The following is a 23,336-nucleotide window of genomic DNA, read 5'->3' as shown; positions in this document are numbered from 1 at the left end:
AGAGAGAGAGAGAGAGAGAGAGAGAGAGAGAGAGAGAGAGAGAGAGAGATGATCGGGCAGATCGGATAAAAGCTGCCGCCGCGTTATTTACTCTCGCGAATATTTACGAGAGCATTTGAACAAAGTACAAGCTCGCGCGTCGCAACAGGTGGCCGCGGTCACTGCGATTTCTTTCCATTTCTGTCGTCGACAAAAATAAGCCGCTTACTTCTCGAACAAGTGGCTGATTCTCGCCTTCTAACTCTCGGATTGTTTGTTTCTGAAGTCAGCCACTTCTGGGAAAATGAACTACTCGTCGATCGCAAAGTAAAAACAGCGACGTAGAATAAGGTACGAAGTGATATAAGAGGAAACAGTAGTTTCAATCGTAAAACGTCGTATTTTTACTACCTTGGAAAATCAATGAATGAATATTTTTAATAGTGACGGTCGGTATTTCTCAAGCTGTTTGTTTATCGAAATCACAATATCTCTCTATTAAAAGATGAATGATTCACTACTTTCCTCTCTTCGGCGAAGAGAACTTTCGGATGTTGCGTTTCCTCCGAGAAAACCGCGTATTTAAAAATTCCCACGTTGATTTATAATAATATATTATATTAAAACAATATAATATATTAAATATAATAATTATTATTATATTTTGTATTATAATAATTTAATTATAATATTTTCTGTGTCGCAGAATAGTTCTAATCACGTGCAAAGAAATACATTACATAAAACCTCGCGATCAGAAGAAAATCATTTTTCCTGTACCGTAAGCGCAGAAGAAGTATGACTTTGACAAGTGTCGTCGCGTAGATTGCTCTATAGAAAATAAATATTAAGAGAACAGAGAAAGGGAGAGAGAAACGTCAAAAATGTGATATTAAAAAGCGCGCTTAAATTGTTTATAGATGAATGTTTCAGGCAACTAAAGGCCTTTTCTTGCAATAAAAAACAAAAATTTATATATCTTTTGTCTGTCTTGTAAAAAGGGTTTCTGGTTACCTGAAACGCTCGTCTGTGTGTGTATATTATAAATTATATATATCACATGTATGTATATACAGGATATCCTATTTTAATTTTTATATCATCATAACTCGAAAACATGACATTTTGATAAAAATGTTTCAAATAAAAGTTATTCAAATAAAAGAGTTCAGAGGGGGACATTTGATGAAGACCTTGGTTTTATCTTGGGTTAAACTCATACGGTTCTACTAATGTCAACTTAGTTTTTTCAAACAAAAATCCTCATTTCTTACGACGAATTTCGATTTTCTGACAAAAAACACATATTTCTTGTCCTTACAAATTTTTTTATATATTATATATATATATATATATATATATATATATATATATATATATGTGTGTGTGTGTCGACACACACGTAGCGCGATTAATCACCGCAGCGCGAAGTTCGGATACCCGTCAAATCACACATCTGGGAAATAACGTTTTTATATGGATTTTTGCACATTGCAGTTGTCGCCACTTCAAGCACCACTTTACGATCGATGGTAGAATGATAAGACTATGAGTAATCACTGACACATCGTTGTCAGGTTCTAACCGCGCTACGCGACGAATCGTACAATTGCGGCGCCGCGCGATTCTCTGCCTTCTCGCCCGCAATAGCTAATTGTTACGTTACGTGCCATAAATATCAATTCATGCGTCACCGACATTCGCGATTTCGTCGCGACGAATCGATTAACGTATAGCATATAGCGTCTGGCCGTTGAATCTGGAAAGCGGAGCGACGCGTTCCGCAATCGTCGCGAGCGATCTCAACGCGCAGCATTTTCATCGTTCGAGACGATCGCGAGGTGAATCGACCTCGAGACAGTCCAATGACGGGAATTTGTAACGCGAGATGTATTTACAAATGAATGATACAAATCGCGCAGATCGCATCCCGCGCTTCGTGCGACTCGATACTGATGCAGCGTGTATCTCGTATTTTCTTTCTCTTCTGCTTATATCAGCACAATTTTACTTTTATATCGCGTATCGTTACACACAGAGAGACATCATTCTATTGCTGAGAGAAACGCGACTACACAATTTACTCCTCTTCTTTTGACGGTCTTCTCTCTTATAACGGTCGCCTTCAACAAAACATATCTTTTTGATAATTGTCTTAAAATGTACTCATCACAAATTCCAGAAAAGCTCATTATCACGTACTTGAAAGAAGAATTTATTCTTTTCGCGAAAATATTCTAAAACATTGTCGAAGAAGAGGCAGACCCGATTTTGTGTAGTAAGTAAACCGAATTTTTATTTGAATTTAACATCCTTCATTGAAATGCTATGCTTACTAAAAGATTCAGGGTATGTTTTGAACATATTTGATTATATGGAGAAAATGTTGTAGTATAAATTACAATACAACTTTGGTAGTTCGGGAATAGACTGGTATTATTATGAAAATAATAATAAAACATAGTAAAAATGACCATAAATGTAATAAGAGTTACCTCACGTTTATGGTCATTTTTACTATGTTTTACTATAATTTTTGCAACATAGAGCTAGTCTACTCCCGAAATATTAAAATTGAATTATGTTTACTACAATATTCTCTGTGTGTACGATGAGTTCTTATGTGACACAGATTTGTAAGTATATAAACTTACGAAATACATGAAGCATGCACTCACTCGAATGCAGTACACATTTTTCTGCGCGTGTGTGCAAGAGGAAAAACATAACAAAAATTGTAAAAATACCATAAGAATGAAAACGATGAAAGTAAAAAAAAAGAGTAAAAAATCACGTCGCCTGAGAAAGAAACAAATCAGTTAAATTTATCCCAGAAATTATTTCCTACATTCTGCAAATGAATTATGTAAAAACGATAACTCCCACGGAATGACCTCCCGCGGCGATAGCTCTTTTTCTCTCTATCTCTCTCCTTCTGCCTCCAACATTTCCGGACACTTTCCTTTCCAGCCGCGGACGTATGACGTCGCGTGGCGTTTTGTTTGATGTTGCGCAAGTCATTGCCCAACTGTGCAACATCTCGATGATAGTTAGAAATCGAATCGCGAAGATGCGTAACTCGCGTAACGGGTCGCGCGAGTATGAAAATAGCTCCGACAGTCATCGAAAGTAGACACGCAGTTAGCTGATAACCGCGCGTCCAGCAAACAGACCTCGTGTTAGGATCGTGAATTGACTGTCGTAAACCGACCGTCATGTTTCCCGGTACTCACCAGGTATTTCCCTCCACAGGCGTAGTTTGCCCTTACGTCAGCGACGGTACGTGAAGTGTGTGTGTCGAATCGGCGTGAGAAAACCCACACGTCGGTGTGCAACATCCTCGTCGAACTTTCGAGATTTTTGAGCTTCGGATCGCGGAAGAACGGACATGAAGGACGTGGGTCCCCGCGTTAGCTCGTGATTAGAGTTTCGATCGAGCAAGGTGCGACGAAATTCCTCGCTCAATTCGCGACGTGACGTTTCAGGTAACCAGAAACCCTTTTTACAAGAATTATTATTAAAAATAATTTATTTTCATCCCTTTAAGACGAATTTTGAGCATTTTTCCACAAATTCGAATGAAAATATATACAATCTATATAACTATACACGTTACAGTTTTTAGGTCATGATCAGCCCATTTCACTCATGTTCCTCTAATTCGTGATTTTCCACTTCGCGCTGGAGTAAATTTCGTTGCGATGAGACGAAAGCGCGCGGATTGATCACGCGTTATTAATAATGTAATTGGACACATGCAGTGACGCAGGCTCGATTCCGCGTAAGCGTGCCGATGGTTCCTTCCTTCCTCTTTTTGGACAGTTGCGATGATCGCATTCACATCATGTGGAATGCACACTTCCGGATTCTTTCTGAGTCGCGCGGAGCACGTATGAGAGAGAAAAACACTTTGGCGAACTAAACCAACAATTACATCCCCGCAATCTTTTCGCAAAAACAGCCTCGCGTAACAACACGAATTGATACTGATAATAACAACGTGCGCGCGATAAGATGGAAGACACGGGCGAGCCGAGAGCACAATGTTGCTTTGCAAACAAGCGCGTATCGGCGCGTCCTCATTAATTTTGTTGTTCACGGGAAGCTCGTCGTGATCGGTGAATCTCGGACTATGTGTATTAATCAGTTAAAATTTCTTTCAGCTAAAATAATCCGCGCAAATCAATCACCAAAATTTGCCAGTCATCCCGAATCAAAATTTTCATCCCACTTTCAATTTCAACTTCACTATTCCACTCAACACCTATTTTAATACTCTGAAACCTACATTAACCTCTTTTGACTCTATTTAATCTACTCGAAATTTTTTAGCCTTACTATTCTATTCAATACTTATTTTGATATTCTAAAATCTATGATACCCGTATTTTCTTTTCAGTGCATGACGGTTGATTAATTTTGGTTATTGTGATTTGCCGATTACTCGAGTCGAAGAAAATTTTCCTCAACTGATGGCCAACATTGGTCCCTCGGGGAAGTTTCTAAATTCAGAAGCCAAGGAACGACAGTGCGACGGACAACGAAAGTCGGGGACAACTCTGGCCGCGGCTGTCATTGAACGCATTATCGCGATTTCTCGCACGATTGTTTTCGCAAGGTAGCGCCGTTTCTCCTTTATCAATCCACCGTTACTCATCCACGCGTATGTGTCGCAGGGAATAACAGAGGAGCAAGAGGAGGAGACGAGGAAGGAGGCTCGCTTGAAAAGAGTTCTGAAAGAAACCTTTGTTCCCTTCTCTCCCCCCTGCACTTCAAGTCTTCAAGTTACGTTATTTCGGCTGAATCTTTCTTTACATGTTTGTCACTGTCTCAAGCCGCGTCATTTAACACGTGTTTAAACATATTAAATTATAATTTGCACGCTTAGGGCTGATTTTTCCAACTTCTTGGTATAAGCTAACTAATAATTAAATCACATGTCTGTTTTTGTTTGATTTGATGGTGGATCAAAGACAAATTTATCTCTTAGCCAGGCTAAGTTACCAAGAGATTGAAAAAATTGGCTGTTGAATGTGTCAAGTGACGTGACTTGAGGCGGAAAGAAACGTGTGCAAAGAGCTTTGGTCAAATCGCACGTTCATGCGTTCAAAACCAACATACATGGATTTACAGTGTGACGAGTTCAATGACGTGGGTGCATCTGCGTCGAGATAGGTACGCAATATCACCATAGTATTACTAATTTGCGCATTACAAAAGAGAGGTAATTAAAGTTTCTAAGTACGGCGACGTCGTAATTAGTTTCCAAGTACTCGGAATATTGCCTCGAGTTGGGTAATCGTGGGTCCGACTCGGCTTAAGAACACGAAGCGACGTGGCAGCGGCGGCGCAAGTTGGAAAATTCAATTTCTCGTATGCGCGCGCACGCGCGCCCGCAATTTTCGGCGCGATCTCTCGCTCGAGATCTCGTAACGCGCGCTCCTCTTGTGCAGTCGCCGCTTGCCGAATTTTCGCACTCGCGCGACGTGTAATTAATGCAGAGCAAATCGAGCAGCTAACAGCTGCGTCGATGGAACGAGTCTCAGCTGCACGGAGATCGCACAGAGACGGTACAGAGACTTCGTCCTCGGGAATTATTCTCGCGATATCGAACAGCGGAAAAGAGCGGCGGCAAACGCGCGTCCTATGAAACTCCACACTCATGGGGCGACATCCGAGTCTAAGCGTGATACGTCGCGCTGCAAGCGCGACCGTAGACGAGAAAAATCGTGAACAGTCGTCGATTCGCGAATCCAGGAGAGAAAACAATCAGAGGGCAGGTAGGAGAGTATCGCAGAGAAAGAGAGAGAAAGAGAGAGAGCGAGGGTGGACCAGCGTCAACGAGTGGGGGCGATCTAGCCGAAGAGGGCGAGGTGGGGATACAGGAGGGCGCTAATGCGGCTTGGGGTATATATGCTCGATGCGAGTGAGAGTACGCTACAGTTCACCAGGAGACAAAAGCGACGAGGGAGACAGAAGGAAAGACAGAGAAGAGGAGAGAGGGAGAGAGGAACAGGATCAGGGTATCACACGAGATCGAGCATCGAGTCCAATAGATATTAGTGAGAAGACTCTATTTCTGCAGTCTGAAGATTAAACCAGTGAAAGAGAGGAAAGAAGCTGATCGGCCTTAGGAGAACGCGACGCGAACAAGTGTGTGACGATCGGTGTCGTTGAATCGTTATACGCGCTCTACCAGCCGCGTCAGACTTGTCGCTGTCGTTACTTCCTTTCGCTTGTAATCTCGAGTCGACCTGAGTGCGCGCACAACGATGAAACTGTCGATCAGCGCGGCAATATTGTGCGTTCTGCTCGTCGTGCTGCTGCCGGGAGCGTCGTACGCCAGGCCTGCTGACTGGCTTCTTAGGTAGGATAATATTTTCCAAAGAAATTTTCGTACAATTATGACAGCCGAGGAATACGAGATCGTGTATGTGTGTGTGTGCGTTGCGTGTGTTTTTTGCCGAAAAAAAATCGCGTCTCTTGGAGTGCTAATCGGGGAGAAATTATCGCAACGTTCTGTTTTCTTCTGACGTTGAATTACAGAAATTTCGGAGACACTACACGAGACTGATGAAACTCACGAGAGTAAAAATATTGGATTAATAAAATATCTGGGTAAAACGTGAGTCAGAGATGATCCCAAAAGAGTCACCAGAATACCGTTTAAGTCAACAAGATTTTTGATTAATGAGAAATCTTGTCTGGTTAATCAGAAATCTCATTAACTCGAACAGAATCCCGGTGACTTCAGTCTGAAATCTTATTACGATTAAATAGTAACGCTTCGTTCATATTACATCAGATACTTGACTGATCTAATCAAATCTCTCTTTTTCCATGCTTGACAGTACTGTTGGACCGAGCTCAATCAAAAGATGAGAAACGGTTGACTTCGCTTCTGAGATCAACCCATACACGTTCGCTTGTTGAACATATCAATAGCTTAGTCGCGCTTTGTGAGATTAGCGCGGCTATTAAAGAGCGTTGAGTGCGTGTCTCTCTTTCCGTGTGTCGAGATTGAAAGAGCGTCATAGCCGATCATTGACGCAACTGGCGAACCAAGATAATGCGGAAATAATTCGCGAAAGGAAGGATTCGCGCGTTATCCGTGTTAAAATCTTGTCTCTCTGTCTCTCTCTATCTCAGTCTATTTCAGCCTCTATCTCTCTGCCTCTCTCAGTTTCTCTCAGTCTCTCAGTTTCTTTCAGTCTTTCAGTCTCTTTCATCCTCTCTTTCTCTCTTTCTATCGCGGGATCTTGTCGCTCAAGTTAACACATGCACTCAATACAACAGCCGCTCACTGAGCACTCAGAGCGAGTTCTTGTATTCAACTGATACATTCGTCTAGATTTAAAAAGATACACCAATTATATGCAAGAGCCGCACTGAGCACTCAGTGAGCGGTCGTAGTATGCACTTGATACCTTTTTTCGCGCAATGAGAAAGAAATTCTGTTAATTCGTCAACGCGACGATCTATGTTACAGCCGGCAGAAACGCCTGTCCGACCAGAGGCTCGCCGAGCTCGAGACGCTGCTGGCGTTGCAGAGACTGAAGGGCATCGTCGTCCCTGTGGGATACGGAAAGGTCGACCCGGCTCTCTTGTAAGTTCGTCTTCAGATTTGCAACAATATCGCCGCTACCTTAACGTGTCGGAGTTATCATGCCGAGCACTTATCTGTCGATCTTTCAATTACATTTTCGAACCCTGATCGATCCGCCGATCGATCGACTTCATTTCCTCACTCGACCTTCGTGAAAGAACACGAAAACACACGCTAGTTCTAAGAGTCGGCGCTGATTCCGTCGGCTTTTATCGTAACTATTATCGTAACAAGCGCAATTAAATAGTAACTATAAGGAAGCATATCGTCGTGATAAGAGGTATCTCTTCCTCAGGAATTCCGTGAGCCTTTCTCTCTCCCTCTCGCGAAGAAAATAATCTTTCTTTCGTGTAGAAGTACAATAAAGCGTCAAATCAAGCGCAATTTTACATGCGAGACTTAAGATAAAAGAGCCAATTCCCGAACACGTATCTAATCCTAAACATTCTTATTGTTTTGGCCTTTAAATAAGAATATTTAAATTTTCAATATAGAATGTATACTTAATATATATCTTATATTGAAAGTTGAAATATCTTTATATTTAAAAACTAGAACAATAAGAATGTCCAGGATTAGGTACATGTTCAGGTACTTTTATCTTACAGCTCGTTTGTTATTCGAATTTTTCGAATTTTTCGCACGATATATCTCGTGTGTGCTCTTAGAGAACTTCACTCTGTAGAAAATGATGAAATATTCTCCACGTCGAGACGCGAAGGGCCGCCACCTTGTTGAAGGGAATCTATCGATCGCGGTTGCACTTGTTGCTTCTTCTTCCAACTCTCGCCTGGCCTACAGAACGGTCACGGTGGAAAAACCAAATGAAAAGAGAAGCAGCGAAATTAACAAAGGTTACAACAGCAGCCGCGCGACTTGGCGTAATGAGCCATTGATGCGCACGCGGCGCCCTCGGCGAAGTATTTGCGAGGCGCGTCACGACAATTAATACACCGACGCGATACGTGGTGAGATTTCTGTGTGCAATTAATAATAGTCCAATCCGGTCTTACATGCGACGTCGACGTACGCTCACGCGAACCTCTATCGATTCTCAAGCGAAAAGGAAAAAAGGAAGAAAGCGGCGAAGAGAGAAAGAGAGAGAGAGAGAGAAAACGACAAGAAAAGATAAAACGTTCTCGCATGAGGCGCCGGTAAAATACTCGCGTTGCATTTGCATTCGCAAGCGTTCGGCCGCAATGTTGATGGAATAACACAATTGCAATTTGTCCCGGCCGGGATGGGAAGAATAAAACGCGCGATCGAATTTTCTTCTTAGACAACGAGGAAAGAAACGCGAAGTTCGACGACGGCGACGATGACGAGAGCAGACAGACTCGTGGAAAGAAGGCGCGCGGTAATACAACCTCTAACTAGGTTTCTCCTGTTTCTCTCTCTCTCTCTCTCCATCTTTCTTTCTCCTTAAATGCCGCGCGAATAAATTTCTATTCAGACGTTCTTACCCGCGTGTGTTCCTCTGAAAGGAAGTGCCGTGAGCCGCACGAGCGCGATGATCGCTTCTCTCGCGACGAATAAATTAATGAACAACATATTCACGGTGTTGCTGGCGTCGCGTATGTAATTAACACAGCGTATAAATATCGCCGCGTAATTGTATGCCATATATATGGCGCTAGATGATAGATAAGCGCTGTGGCGTACTCGAAGTCCTCTCTTTCGGTCGCTCCCACGGCGGATAGTTGCGTGAATGATGTTACAGTGTGTAATCGCGCGTGCGCGCGCGTATGTGTCGCAATCGAAAAATATTCGAGAATAGCCCGGATAACATGTGGGAACGCATAACGCACAATGAAACGCAAAGTCGGGAGTCGTGACGCTACACGGCCGTGTGTCGGAGAAATTTGTGGCGGACAATTTTGTAATTACTTCGACACGTTCGCGACATCTTCGAGAAGCAAAACGAGCCAAGTGGTCGTCGCAATCTCTTCATCAAGTCTCGTTTCAACGATGGCCCTCGAGTTCATGTCGACTTCAGAGAAAAATCGTACGAGAGACGGAAAAGACCAAGATCGCAGTTCGCGTGGATCAACAGGTCTCTCGCAACTGTTCCTCTCCCCCTCCCCCTCTCTTTCTCTTGGGACAACGGTCAGACACGAAGAAATGATACGAAACCTCGGCGAAGATATAAACGGCGGCGACTACCGCGAACGCAGTCTGAGCCCTTATCAGACTAGATGTTGTAGATTGGAATTCGCGGATTGCAGATTGGAACTTGACCGATCGAAACAAGATCGAAATTGTTTCGTCGAATTTTAATCTCATTCCTGGCTTACTGAGGCACATGTTCTTATCCATTATCAATAAGAAGGAAATGATGAACTTCAATTTCTAATCCACAATTCTACATCTCCAATATCTATACGGAGAGAATATATATGTAATAGTTTTTTTTCCATATAAATTCTACTCAATTTTAAGGTAAAAGTACTGATGTCTGAACACATACCTAACTCTGGACGTATTTTTGTTATTTTGATCTTTGAATACAAATGTTTGAAGTTTCAACATACACTGAAGGTAAAATTACCTTGAAATCAACAAATATTTTTTTTATAGGTGCCATTAATATATTCATTTAAATCTAAATTCTCTTTATTTAAATCCAATATTCTTTACTTAAATCAGGTAAACAATATTTAATTTAAATAAAGAGAATTTAAGTAAATATGTTAATGGCACCCAAAGAAATATTTGTTGATTTTAAGGTAATTTTTCCCTCAGTGTAGAATATGTACACATATGTTGAATATGTTAAATTTAACTGTCTCATATTTTCAAGTAACCAATATTAATGCGGGCCTAAAGTACTAATAAATAAGCAGCACGTATGTGAAATGAAAGAGTCATCGATTACTGCAAAATGTTAATCGATATTCCTCGATTATAAAGTGCTGCAGCAATTGTTACTATAAAATTCTTTCCGTGTACAGTTTGATACGGATTCCTCAGGCGCTAGAAGGGCAAAGTGATATTCCTTTCGCGCGTTAATATCCGTTATTGCACGAGACGCACATCCTTCCAACGTATCGTGATAACGACAATGAGCGATGACGGCGTTATCGAAGCGCGTGGCAATTAAGCCTCAATAAACTAATCGTACGACAGATATTGCCACAGTTGCCAGGATTCGCACGAGTTTACGCGAAACACTCATCCCGCCGGCTGATAAAAGACGCGCGCGACGTCAGCACCTTTGAACTGAAAGAATTCTTGCAATAGTTCGCAAGTGCATTTGGTTGAGCACTTTGCAGTGCAACATTTGATAATTGATATCAAATGCGACGATAGTTACGATAGTCGTCTGCTAAGAATTACAAAATAATTAGTAAAACAAACTCCTCACTTAGAGTTGAACTAATTGAGCGGTTTGGTAAATGAAATACCAAATAATTTCGTGATAATTACCAAAGTTTGACCTATCACCAAAATATTCGGCTACATTTCATACCTTTATCGTGTGATGTGGTAAATATTACTGGACAATACAGTTTTATTTAATCCTCAGGCTACGACGTTATTTTTATCAACGTTAATTACGGCCTCGACCGGAGCCCTCGACCGACCCCATTTTGTTTTTATTGGATAAGAAAAAATATGACAAAAAACATTAAGTGATGTTTAAATAAAGTGTTTTACTTACAATCTCTAGTACTTTAACAAGAATCTTTCTCAAAAGATACTGTACAAGAATTATTCTTGGGGTCCTCCTCTCGAGACCACACGTCGTAAGCCGAGGTTAATAAATTGTTTGATAATATGTGCCACATAAATTGGTAATAGTCACCAAGTTTTAGTAACAAACACCAAGCCTTAGCAACAATTACCAGGCTTGTCAAGGTTATTTGTTAATATTTATCAAATTATTTGATCAATTTGATTCATATATGGATTCACCTACACGTTTTGTTGGAACTATTTCACCGAAACATCTGGTAACTTATGGCTTGATGGTAATTACCAAACCTTTCGTCAGTGCCTGCAGATCCGTTCTTATTCAAATTCGCGAGCAATCGCGTGATCGTGAATCGTGACACCTCATCTGTCCTTTCCTCGCTGCACGATGCGACTTGATCGCGTAGAACCGCGCAAAATCGCGATAACGCCGAGGCGCGCACTTCAGATGTCGGGAAAACGGCAATTCACAGCTGACACGCGAAATTCGCTATGTATCATTGACGCGAGAAGTCAAGAGAGCGTGAAATAATCGCGCACAGCTCTTTTTCTTACAGACGTTAAGTTGCGCAACCAGCTTAGAATCTAGCGAATCGACACTTCGCGATCCGCGGGTCAATTGTTTGACGCTGTTTGATTTTCTTCTTCGCAGAGGCCGCCGGCGAAGATCCATCCCGGAGGACGATCTCCGAGAGCTGCAGCGTCTGCTACTGATCGTCAGTCAGAACGCGGAGTCGACCGCGGAGCAGTCCGATCAATTTCGCCCCTTGCCATGGGTGAGTAACGCGATTAAAGCCGTTGAACGGTTGCGTGTAATGAACGTTTCGAATTTTTCTACAGCAATTTAAAGAACGCGATTAAAGCCGCTGACGTGTAACGGACGTTTCTAAACGATTTTTCCATCGTAGTTTAAACTTTAATTTAAGTTTGCATTCTGTCCTAACAATGTGCTTGACGTATTTGCACAGAGTTTAAACTGAAATCCAAGTTTGAATTGCTATTGAAAAATCGGCCTTTAGTCTTTCTTCCTTTCTCTCTTATCTACATAGAGAGAGCATTTTAGCTCTTTTTATAAATTCCCGCGTAATTAGATTTCATTCTCTAAAATCTAAATAGTACACGAAAGGATAATCGTTTGCTGCGGAATGTCGATCTGTTTCTCGGTTACAACATTCCATAATAATTTTATCATAAATATTACCATCTATATATTTCTCTATCGCGCTACCTTACATCTTTACCAAAACTTCCGACTAGATTTCCAATTACCAGCTAAAACAACGACTCGCCCACTCACTAACGGATTCCACTTAACGACGAGTACGCAAAGGCACGATAATTGCTTCGAAAGCTATTCGTCAACGAGCTTCATTTCCGGGGCGCGCCGTGAAATTTGAATATCTCCTCGCGACCCGTTCTCGTAGCCGGTCGTTTATTACATGCGTCTACTCGAGTGATAATTTCGCGACAGGGAAAGATTGAACGGACCGCCGTCGGTGCATGCTGCGAAACATAATGAAACCCGGCTTGTAATTAGCGGCTTTCTAACGTGCGAGGTTCTCTCTTTCTTCAAGAGACACTACGTAGATACTCTTCCATGGATAACTGCTTCGTTCGCTCTCACTGATTCTCCCTTCTGTCCCCGCTCGATCGATTGATCGTCAAGTTCCTCAGCAACACAGGAGACACATCTCGCGCAGCGTACGCGCGAACCTGAATGACGCGATCGCGAAACGCGTCTCACGCGGAGCTTTGTTTTCGCGATTGTGAATCCGTCACTAGCAGATCGGCGTGCTAATCCGATTCCCCTTGTTCTAATTGCAGAAGGAGGATCTGCAGGAGGCGCAGAGGGACTATCAGTTGATTTAATTCAGAAGCTCGACGTCGCTCGAGAATGAGGCGAAAGTCAGGAAAGTGGAATGTAGGGAGGACGAAGAGGGAAAGACGGAGGGGGAGAAAACGGCAGAAGAAACAGGAAGTAAACAATTAGAGAAGACACACGTACGCATATAAAACACATAAACATACACACATACACACACATACGCACGCACACATTTAATTGATCTCTCACCGGTGATCAGTCGACAACGCGCTACCTTCGGACCAGCCTCCGTCCGAGCTTCAACTACTTTACGAACTTACGACTTTAAGGAAATAAGTAATTAACTCCGAATAGAAAATGAACTTTGCGCGCGTTTTGCGAAAAAGCGAAGAGCTGACCAGCGGGAAGGAGCGGGAGTGCATCGGCGAGTCGTCGTGTACAGAACGACGCGTTTCCTGCTGGATCGTATCGATCAGACTTCTGAGTTCGTCATCGCGAGCATAATCGACTGCTTAAACGAGAACAGTATTTCGAAACCGTGAGTCGTCCCTAGTATTCGTGGATAGCGTTGTTCCCGCGGCGGCGTTAGGTGTTTCTCTTAGAATAGCTGCAATCTCTGCAAATACCGTTCGCGCGATCGCGACGCCCATTTTCGCACGCAAAGAAAAACATGGTGATGGCAGCTGCGTGCCGCGAGAGGATGTCTTCTTTAATCGTTAACCAAAAAGCTACGTGGCCATTTGCAAAACGGTAGAGGACTTTTCAGTTTGATCTAATGCTCAAACACACGACGGCAGACTTCGCCGTCGCAGCTCATCAGTCATATGATCGCGCGCGATCATTTACCGACCAACTTCCTCGATTAATAACTCAAAATTTTATGTGGTTATGTCCGCCAGATAGTGGAGGAATCCTCTGCTCACTTAGACTTAGAGTTGTATCTGCACGCAACAGGTGAGTCAAGAATTGTCAGATATCCTGCGTGCAATCGCCATTACCATGTTTTCTCTTTCACCACCTTTTTTCTCTGATAGTGCAATCGATCATAATCGGCTCGCGATCTCGCGAGAAACGCAAATGCGCGACGTCTCAGCCGTCGTTCCTCCGAGAGACGCGTTCCTCTCTCACGGGACGACATTTCTGAGCGCGTCGCGACAACACTTACTTACTCGCCGCTGATTAACCCGAAGTCTGACTTCCGCGACTAATTTTTCCGACTAATCTCTTAGCGCGAACGATCGAACGGCGGACGAACGGGGCGAGCGGAGAGTCTCATTGCGATGCAACATCGAGACATGTTCACCATTACTCAATCTGTCCTTCTAATGAAATAAATCGCCAAGCAGCACGGCTTACAAATGGCGTCTGCGCCCGAAAGGAAAAAAAACGTGCGAAAGTAACGTCATTCTTTATGCTTGAGGAAAGATTTATTCGCGAATTTATACCCAGTAAGCAAATTCATAGCAGAATGCGCGCAGATTGGCAGCAAATTTGATCAGAATCCCAAACCATAATCGTCTGTGGCCACATCCTATTTTTATTCTGTCATCAGAGTCTGCTGGCAGGCAATGCGAGCAGATTGACGTAGCAGAAACCGCGTTTGGTAGCAAATCCTGTCTCGCAACAGGCTCTGCTCGATTTCTGCCACCAATCTGTTCGGATTGTCTGTCAGCAACCTCTGTCACATTTCTGGCGTCAGTTTGATAATATAATCAAATATAATAAATCCTATGTTGGATTTGCTGCCTTTCTGCCATCAAAAGTTTGTAGCAAGCTTCCCTCAAAATCTATTTGCACAGGCTTGGCTATCTGGGTACTTGGGTTTATACGATGAGATGATAAACGATTTTCTTCGGCGTAATCTCGTGGAAGTTTCTTCGAGCTCCCCGCCGCCTGTTTTGTGCCGCTTCTTTGTGGGCGACAGTTTTGCGTCACCCGCCAGTAATGCGTCTCTGTTAGCGGAACGCGAAGTTTCATTGCGCATCTCTTAGGTGTAAAGGACCAAGATTTCAAAGCGCTCCTGCGCGTTGCATTCCGAGCACGGCCGTGTATGTGATTATAGTTCTTGTTTAGCGTGTATTACCCGCATTGTTAATGCGAGAGAGAGACGGGGATTTACGTCGGATGTCATGAGCGAAAATTGCCCGTCGGTCGGTGGGATTCACCGCGAACGCGCAACCGTTCTTACCAAGAAACGGCGCGTCGACTTGAAGCCTGATTTATACTGTGTTCTTTATTCTTTACTGTTTCCTTCTCTTTACTCTTAAACTTCTCTTAGTGCTCTTATTTCTCCTTCTGATTGAAACTTTTAGCTCACATCTCTGCTACACGCTTTTTGTTCCCTTCTTTCTTTTTATCTCTTTTTTACTCGATCCTTAATCCAGAACAAGATAAAGAACGAAAAGCAACAAGCGCATTGCACAGATCAGACTTAGATTCAATGTGCTCTTTGCTCCCCGTTTCTTGTTCTGTGTCTTTTTCTGGCTTAAAACTTAATCTACAATTAAGCCAGAAAAAGACAGAGAATAAGAAACAGGAGCAAAAAACATACTATAAATCAAGACTTAAGGTTTAAGCCAGGAAAAGAGGAAGAAACAGAAAGCAAAGAACACATTGTTGATCAAGCTTTAAGCTTGAAGCCAGAATAAGGTAGAGAACAAAAAACAGGAAGCAAAGAACACATGGTAGATCAGACTTGAGACTTAACGCGGGACTTTTTTCGTTAAGCAAGAATGATCCATCTCACAAAATTATGTTTTTGATTTCTTTATTTTACTAATATATGTAGTTTTATGTAGTCCTTTCTACATAAAACAAAAAACATACAAGCCTTATGGATGCTTAAAATCAATTAAAAAACAATTTTTATTTTCTACCAGTTAAGCCATTTTTTACTAGTTGTGTATTTTTTACCCGTCTTTTTAAGGGTTAAACTTATAGCTTACTTTATAATATATATCGTTAAAGAGGAGAAAGTTGGCCAAGAACTTCAGTGTTATTTATTTTTTATAAGTCAAATTTCCATCTTCATTTTTCTTAAAACGCATTTTATGCGTGGGTTGGATCATTCTCGCGTAATTACTGCCGATTGTTCGACTCGAGTTCCACAGTAGCGAATTGTATTTATTTATTCGCCTAAGACATAAGTGCGACGCGTAGAGATTACTTCGGAGAGCGTTAGAGTATTTGATTACCGTAAATCGGTGCCGTTAGTATTAATTAGGTTCCGAGCGCGAGCCTACGTTCCTCAGTACTATTTACTACTTAGCATCGCGTCTTTAGTGCCTATACTGTTTATTTATTTATTTATTTATTCGTATATTTATTTATTTATTTATCTATTTATTATGTATTTAATTTATTTATTCCACGAGCACACGCGATTGTGATCTCGTGGATCGAGCCGCGGATCAATCACCGTCGAGAGATTCTCTTTCTCTCTCTATCTCGCGCGCTCGCTGTGTGTAACGAAGCGCCGACATTCGTGTTTGCGAATCTAATAATGTAGGATGTAGGAATTGTTGCATACACACCGATCGTGTGTGCCGGATCGTCGAATTACAATCTGGACAAACTGATGTATATGCGATTACGAATGTAATAAAAAAAAGTGGTAAACGATTATTCGTGCAATCTCTCCTTCTTGTCTTTTGTCGTATGCTCCCCGCCCGCCATTCCTCCACCCCGCGCGATCTCATGACACTCGAGTGTACATCGATGTGTACACCGATTACGCGCGATTATAAAGGTGATCCACTCTCACGACCACTTCAATCCTCGGATTTGCGCCGACGTGTGATCTCTACCGCGGAATTTGGGCTTGATCGATCGACGGGAATGCTAGAGAAATAAAAGCCGCAATAATCCTAGTTGAAACGTTAATCCTACTTCTAACCTGAGCATCAATTACGAATCTTTTCATATAAACAAGCGCGACTTGCTTATCAATCATATAATTTTTTTCTCCTTATATATGAAGTCATGAAATAATTTTGCAGTATTATACAAACGACTATAATATCTTTTCCTCCAATGTAAACTCGTGAAAAGTGCACATTTTCGTATATTTTCAAGTTCTAGATTTTTCACACCCGAGTTCACGCTAAGGGAAAATATTTATAATTGAACTCCCCTGAAGTTTCTAACATCTGTATATTCTGAAAAATGAGTGTATATTTTTGATATACGTAAAATACGTAATAACATACACGTAAATGTACAAATAATAATATCACGTAATAATACATAGAAACGAGAAACTTATTTAACGCACAGAAAAATATTTAATTACATTTTACTATATAGGGTATCTTATATAGACTATCCTCCTTAATTAAATTATATAATCCAATTAATGAAAAATTGAACTACAACTCCCTCTGTAAGAGTCCAACGGAATCATACTATCTCGTCGGTAAATACAGAATTCTTCCATCGTGCGCGACTGCACGAGATTCCGTTGTGTCAAAATGTATCTCTTCGCGCTTTATATGTTCTCATGCGAATTTTTCCGTTGGAAGAAAAACAGAATTTTGCAGTAAAGCTGGATTACCGATTACTCAAAAAGATGGATTCGGGCGTACACCGGGGAAAAAATCGGCGGTATTTGCGATTACGGTAAGTAACCGAGTTTTTGTTTCAATTTATTAAGATTTAATTCTTAATTGAAATGCTAATCCTACTAAGATTCAGGATGAACTTAGGTATCCTAAATTCATCTCCGCAACATTCGTGGGAATGTAGAACGGATTGAGGTGAATATAAAAGTTCCATACCATCTTGCGATATTTGCAATAAATCTCGAGATGTTGATTAAAGGGTTACATGCAGTCAGGAGACCGAAAAATAGTCAATTTTTATGATTTTTTTTTTAAACTATATGTATTTTATTACAGTAATTGGTGTCTTTAAAAGTATATATATTAATGTAATTTTAATAATTTTTGTTTATAAAATATAAAAAATAAGCTGAGTTATGTGCAATTTGTTAGATGTCTTTTTTAAATACAGGGTTTACGGGGTGACCACAATATTTCAATTTATCTGAAATGAAAAAATCAAAAAGATTTCTTTCTTGTATGAGTTTCTTGTGTACTTGATCGAAGAATCAAGACAATTTCAAAGTGACAACTGCATTCGAACGCAGATATCCAGACCACATTTCCAAACGAGAAACGAAGTGCTTCGACGCACACATGTTTATGAGCTCATATATCCGTGAATTTTCTTTGAATCAACTTGAAATTTTAAGGGAATATTTTTAAGATAATGAACTTCAAGAAAAATGTAATTTTTGAAAAAGCGAAAATTTTAAAATTTCTGACTGCATGTAACCCCTTAAGGAAGATTGGTAAATGATCACATGCGATATGGTAGATGAGTTCTAGTGACGATGCATTCATGTGTGCTTTTATATTAAGTCAAACTGAACAAAAAAATCCTTAATCATTCTGTAAATAGCCACGTAAATTTTTAGTTATTAATGAGAGAAAATTGTTATATAATTGTGCGTAATAATGCACAAATCTTTTTTAATTAATTATCTAAAAATCTATGTGATAATTTGCAAAATGGTAGAGGATTTATTTGTTCAGTTTGACCTAATGTATAAGCAGAGGGCGCCGTTAAGATTACATGTTTAACTCACGTTACACTATTCGAGTAAAAATCGGTTGATTTACTCATGGTCTTTTGGTCGCTCGTAGAGTATCCTTTTTCCCCTAAAAATATATCAATAATAAATGTCAGCTTTCTCGTGCCCGTGTCTCGATAGATCATCGTTAAATCATCGCGGATTTTATAAATCCTCGGTGATCCTTTTATTTAATCCTCCGTACGCGAATGTTCGCGCACGACTCTACTCCCGTACATGAATGGTCGGACTGATGGTACTTTATACTACTCACGCCGTGTAGGTGGATACAACGGCATGTACGCATAGGACAAGTATTCCCATATTTTTCCTATAGCAGCGAGTGAAGCTAGAAGTTGGCACTTTCAAACAGGGAGAGAAAGTTGATTTGACGCAATTGGCGCACACATGCAACAATTGAACAATCGCGGCGAAGCGTGCATTATTATAATAAATGCGCGCAGAAGCTCATGATTTTCCAGTCCCCTCCTGACTAGCTCGATATCACGCCAACTGATGATGGGATGTTTGGAGCAGCGGCGAAATAGTAAATACGCGATATCGTGGCCGCGTGTGTCATAATTGAATCGTAATCATAATCGCGAATGAATGAAGCACATAGCGGCATACTACGGATGTCGCGGCAACGTTGGTCAACATTCCGATACCGAACGAACCAATAGAGGAAAAAACACTCTGGACCGATTGTTGTTCCAACCTCTTGTGTCTGTTTTTGTCTAATTTGAAGGAAAAACGAAGACAAACATATGATTTGATTATCAGATAGTTTATCAAGAAGTTGGAACAATCGGCCCTCAGGCTCATATTAATAGGCGTTACTTGAAACTTGTTCTACGTGAAATAGTCAAATCTGAATGTAAAGTTAGATGAGAATTTTTTATTTGAATTATATAACATATGTGACGTTATATTTGTGCAATCGCGATTCAGCTGAGAAACTCAGGTCTAAATAAAAATCTGAGTGTCTTACCTAAAGCAAGTTTCAAGTAGCAACTATTAATACAAATACGCAGAGATACAAGAGGAATATTCTTTCGGTGAAAAATTTCGCTTAGAATATGCGATTCTCTCTCTCTCTCTCTCTCTCTCTCTCTCTCTCTCTCCCCCTTTCTTTCTCTTTCTTTCTTTCTTTCTCGCCCAGTAGATACGAAGTCGCCGGAATGTTTGCGTTGGCGAGCTTCTCATTGCGGTAATGTGTCGCGCGTTCTGCATCGAGCCTCGCGATTGGAAAATACCATTTGTGACATCACGTAAAATTCACGCGGCACTTGAACTTCTCCAATTGGTCGGCAATCGAGCTATCGCACGCTCCTGAACGCGACTGAACTCGCCGAGGTCGTCGCCGAGCGATTACGAAATTCGCGTGTATCTTTTTACACGATCTTTCGCTTGCGCGAACGCGCCGTCTTGGGGAGTCTCTTACACTTATTATTATTATCCTTATTATTAGTTATTAATTATTATTATATTATCATTAATTATTATATTATATTATTAATATTATTTATTATTTATTATAATTTATCATCCTTATTATTTAAGACTGCGCCTACGAGATGTCAGAAAAGCGTGAAATTGTCGTATCAATGACCAATTACGTCGTTTTATCGGCGCGTCGGTTGTGTCTTGCAACGATAAAATTCTGCGAGCAAAATCCAATGAAGCCGGAAACCAGAGACAAAAAATGAGGAGCGTAAGGTTCAGCTTGCGCTCTCCTAATGTGACGCAGTCCTCAGTAGCGCGCGAAAGAAGAGATCGTTGGAGAAACACGAAAATCGTAAGACCACTTTGCACAGCATGTCAGTGGAATTTCATAATTGCCATTCGGATAAGGAGGTGATAATGCGTAAAGATGCAACGGAAACACTCTTATCTACGTACGTGTATCTTTGTACACAAAGATAGCTTTACTATATTTAGTACGTTAGTTTCGTTAACATACTTAGTCGTTAACATACTTAGGACGGTATTGCGGGCCGCCGAATAATGTTCCCTTCTTTTTTTTCACGCGGGTTGTGTTACACGTGCGAGACAAGAAGATCTATGTCCTCGGGTACTTATACTGAACTTTCTTTTGTCGACAGAAACGCCTCTAAGATCCGTATTAATAGTCGTTACTTGAAACTTGCTTCAGGTAAAACATTCTGGACCGATTGTTCCTCTTGTGTCTGTTTCTGTCCAATTTGAAGAAAAAATGAAGACAAACATATGATTTGATTATCAGGTAGTTTATCAAGAAGTTGGAACAGTCGGCCCTCAGGTTCGTATTAATAGGCGTTACTTGAAACTTGTTCTGCGTGAAATAGTCAAATCTGAATTTAAAGTTAGATAAAAATTTTTTATTTGAATTATATAATATATGTGATGTTATATTTGTGCAATCGCGATTCAGCTGAGAAACTCAGGTCTAAATTAAAATCTGAGTGTCTTACCTGAAGCAAGTTTCAAGTAGCAACTATTAATACAAATACGCAGAGATACAAGAGGAATATTCTTTCGGTGAAAGATTTCGCTTAGAATATGCGATTAAAGGAAACAACATCTTAAAACCAAAATTCTTTTTTTGGGTGTCCAATCTCAGAAGGCTTACAAGTCACACTTAGATAGACACTTTTATCCATCTTACAGAGAGTCCAAGGTAAGCATCCCTTGATGAAAATTTATATATTTCTCGGCGAAAGCTTCCGCGAGGCGAGAACGAAGATTCGTGCTTTAATTCACTCGGCCGTTCGCGTGAAAGAGAAGAGACGACGGGGATAAATCTTGCGAGTGACGTAGGGATGGCGTGGCGAATTCGGCTGGAAAATTCGCGATCACTCCGCAGGAGAGTTTTGCACGGCAGGAAACGCGGGAGAACGTATCAGCGATCGTGTATCATTGCGTAGAACATAGGGTGGTTCTACGCAACGAATGGCACGAACGCGTCAGTCAAGAATGATATATCGCGAAGATGCATTATTCATCGCGACAAAGTGAGGAGAAGCTTGTGGCGAGGCGCGGAAGAGAAAAAGGGTATGGATGAGCGCGATTACATACGACTTTTTTCTCGCATCGCGTTGCTTCGGCGGCGACGAGATGAGTCATGGATCAGTGTCGACAAATTCAGCGTCAACGCAAAATTTCGCTATATTACGCTACAAAATTCTCTTAGCTTATCGCGCTTAGCTTATGAAAATCATAAGAATCATCCGGAATGAACTGGAAAAATGGTCGTGTTATAAACGGCGGCTCGTCCGCGCTTTTGACGCAGATCTCTCTCCTTCGCGCGGCTTTTGCGCGCTTTTTGACGAATCACCACTAGCACGCGCTTCTCACTCCTATGAACGCGTGATATTACGCATTTCACATTGTGTATCTGTAAATCAGTAGGAGAGACGGGACTAGGCTACGATGAGTTGGCAAGATCGATTATTTTTGCTATTTTCTAATAAGTATAGATAAATATAGATAAGATAGAATCAAGCAAGCATGTGTCAAAAATGGCTTTGAAATCCTTGCTTGTTTGATCCTGAAGTCCACTAAAGAACAATAGAAACAATCGATTTTGCCAATTTATCTCGATAATTAACTAACCCCGACCCCGTACGTAGTAAATCAGTAATAAGTATAAGTTATTCATGTAAAGTATTTGTATAAGTGTGAATATAAAAAAAATAAACATTACGAAAGAAGATTCATCTGTTATCTCTTCTCGTTGAGTTACGCCGAAAAAAAAGACTAAATGCATTTTTGCAATTATTTTAGAGATATCATGCATGTTGCGTACTGCGTTAATGGGCAATAATGGTAGAATGATGGCAGAATAATGATGGCAGAATAATGATGGCAGAATAATGATGGCAGATTAATGATGACAGAATAATGATTGAGATTTTCCTAACAAATATACAATCGGCGAGTCAAAGTGATCGAGATCAATCAGTAATCAGTCGTCATAAAGTCACAGATAATTGCATCGATTGATGGAAGTAATTATCAGTCGAACTTTGTCATGTGATTCATTGTGTATATTGATTAATAATTAATTTCACCAACCAATCAAATTATTCGGGATCACACATGATACACGACACAATTGTTTATCCGTCGATTATGATTGCAGGACCAAAAGAAATGTTCATCAATGAACTGTACAAAACACCGATCGTATGTTATCATTCATTATATTTTCACAAATATATTTCTCGGCAGCGAGCCTTTCTGCGTCCCTTGGAGGGAGCAATTGCGTACCGACCACTTTCAGAACGACTATAGGGGTGGTCGCCAAGTGGCACCTCTAAAAATCGTTGAATCATGTAAATGTGCGTTATCTGCCGACGGGTGGAGGCGACAAAAAGAGGGGTGCGTCTCGCTTCTGTGGTGGAGGGGGCAATATATCGTCCCCGCATACATATATATACACGGTGTGGTCATCGCTCTGCTTTATAATAAACACAACGAACACGCGAGCAAGTCTTTCGAGAGACGCGAAATCTCTTCGTGCCGTCGGCAACTGTCGATTTTATTTCGTCTTCGTAAGCTCTCTTTCTCTCTCTTTCTCTCTCTCTCTCTCTCTCTCTCTCTCTCTCTCTCTCTCTCTC

General features: G+C 41.1%; 2 protein-coding genes across 3 annotated transcripts in view; one reads left to right on the top strand and one right to left on the bottom strand.

Annotated features, from left to right (window-relative positions):
- LOC116851135 (putative fatty acyl-CoA reductase CG5065) overlaps positions 1 to 23,336 on the bottom strand; it is a 65,040-nt gene that overhangs the window by 36,998 nt on the left and 4,706 nt on the right. The window lies entirely within an intron of this gene.
- Positions 3,151 to 16,727, top strand: LOC116851140. 2 transcript variants are annotated; one of them, XM_032830245.1, is made up of 6 exons: positions 3,151 to 3,464; positions 4,379 to 4,597; positions 4,656 to 6,346; positions 7,469 to 7,585; positions 11,931 to 12,054; positions 13,103 to 16,727. In XM_032830245.1, the coding sequence occupies exons 3-6, from the start codon at positions 6,252 to 6,254 to the stop codon at positions 13,145 to 13,147; spliced, it is 381 nt and encodes a 126-aa protein (XP_032686136.1). In that variant the 5' UTR covers positions 3,151 to 3,464; positions 4,379 to 4,597; positions 4,656 to 6,251; the 3' UTR covers positions 13,148 to 16,727. The 2 variants fall into 2 exon arrangements, with proteins under 2 accessions (XP_032686136.1, XP_032686135.1); XM_032830244.1 differs by lacking the exon at positions 3,151 to 3,464 and having other exon boundaries at positions 4,155 to 4,597.

The sequence above is a fragment of the Odontomachus brunneus genome, unplaced genomic scaffold (assembly GCF_010583005.1).
Source record: "Odontomachus brunneus isolate Ranch 3 - 2012 unplaced genomic scaffold, Obru_v1 Obru_scaffold_166, whole genome shotgun sequence".
NCBI classification, from domain to species: Eukaryota; Metazoa; Arthropoda; class Insecta; order Hymenoptera; family Formicidae; genus Odontomachus; species Odontomachus brunneus.
Note: the sequence above shows the minus strand (reverse complement) of the source record. Positions and strands in the feature narration are given on the sequence as shown.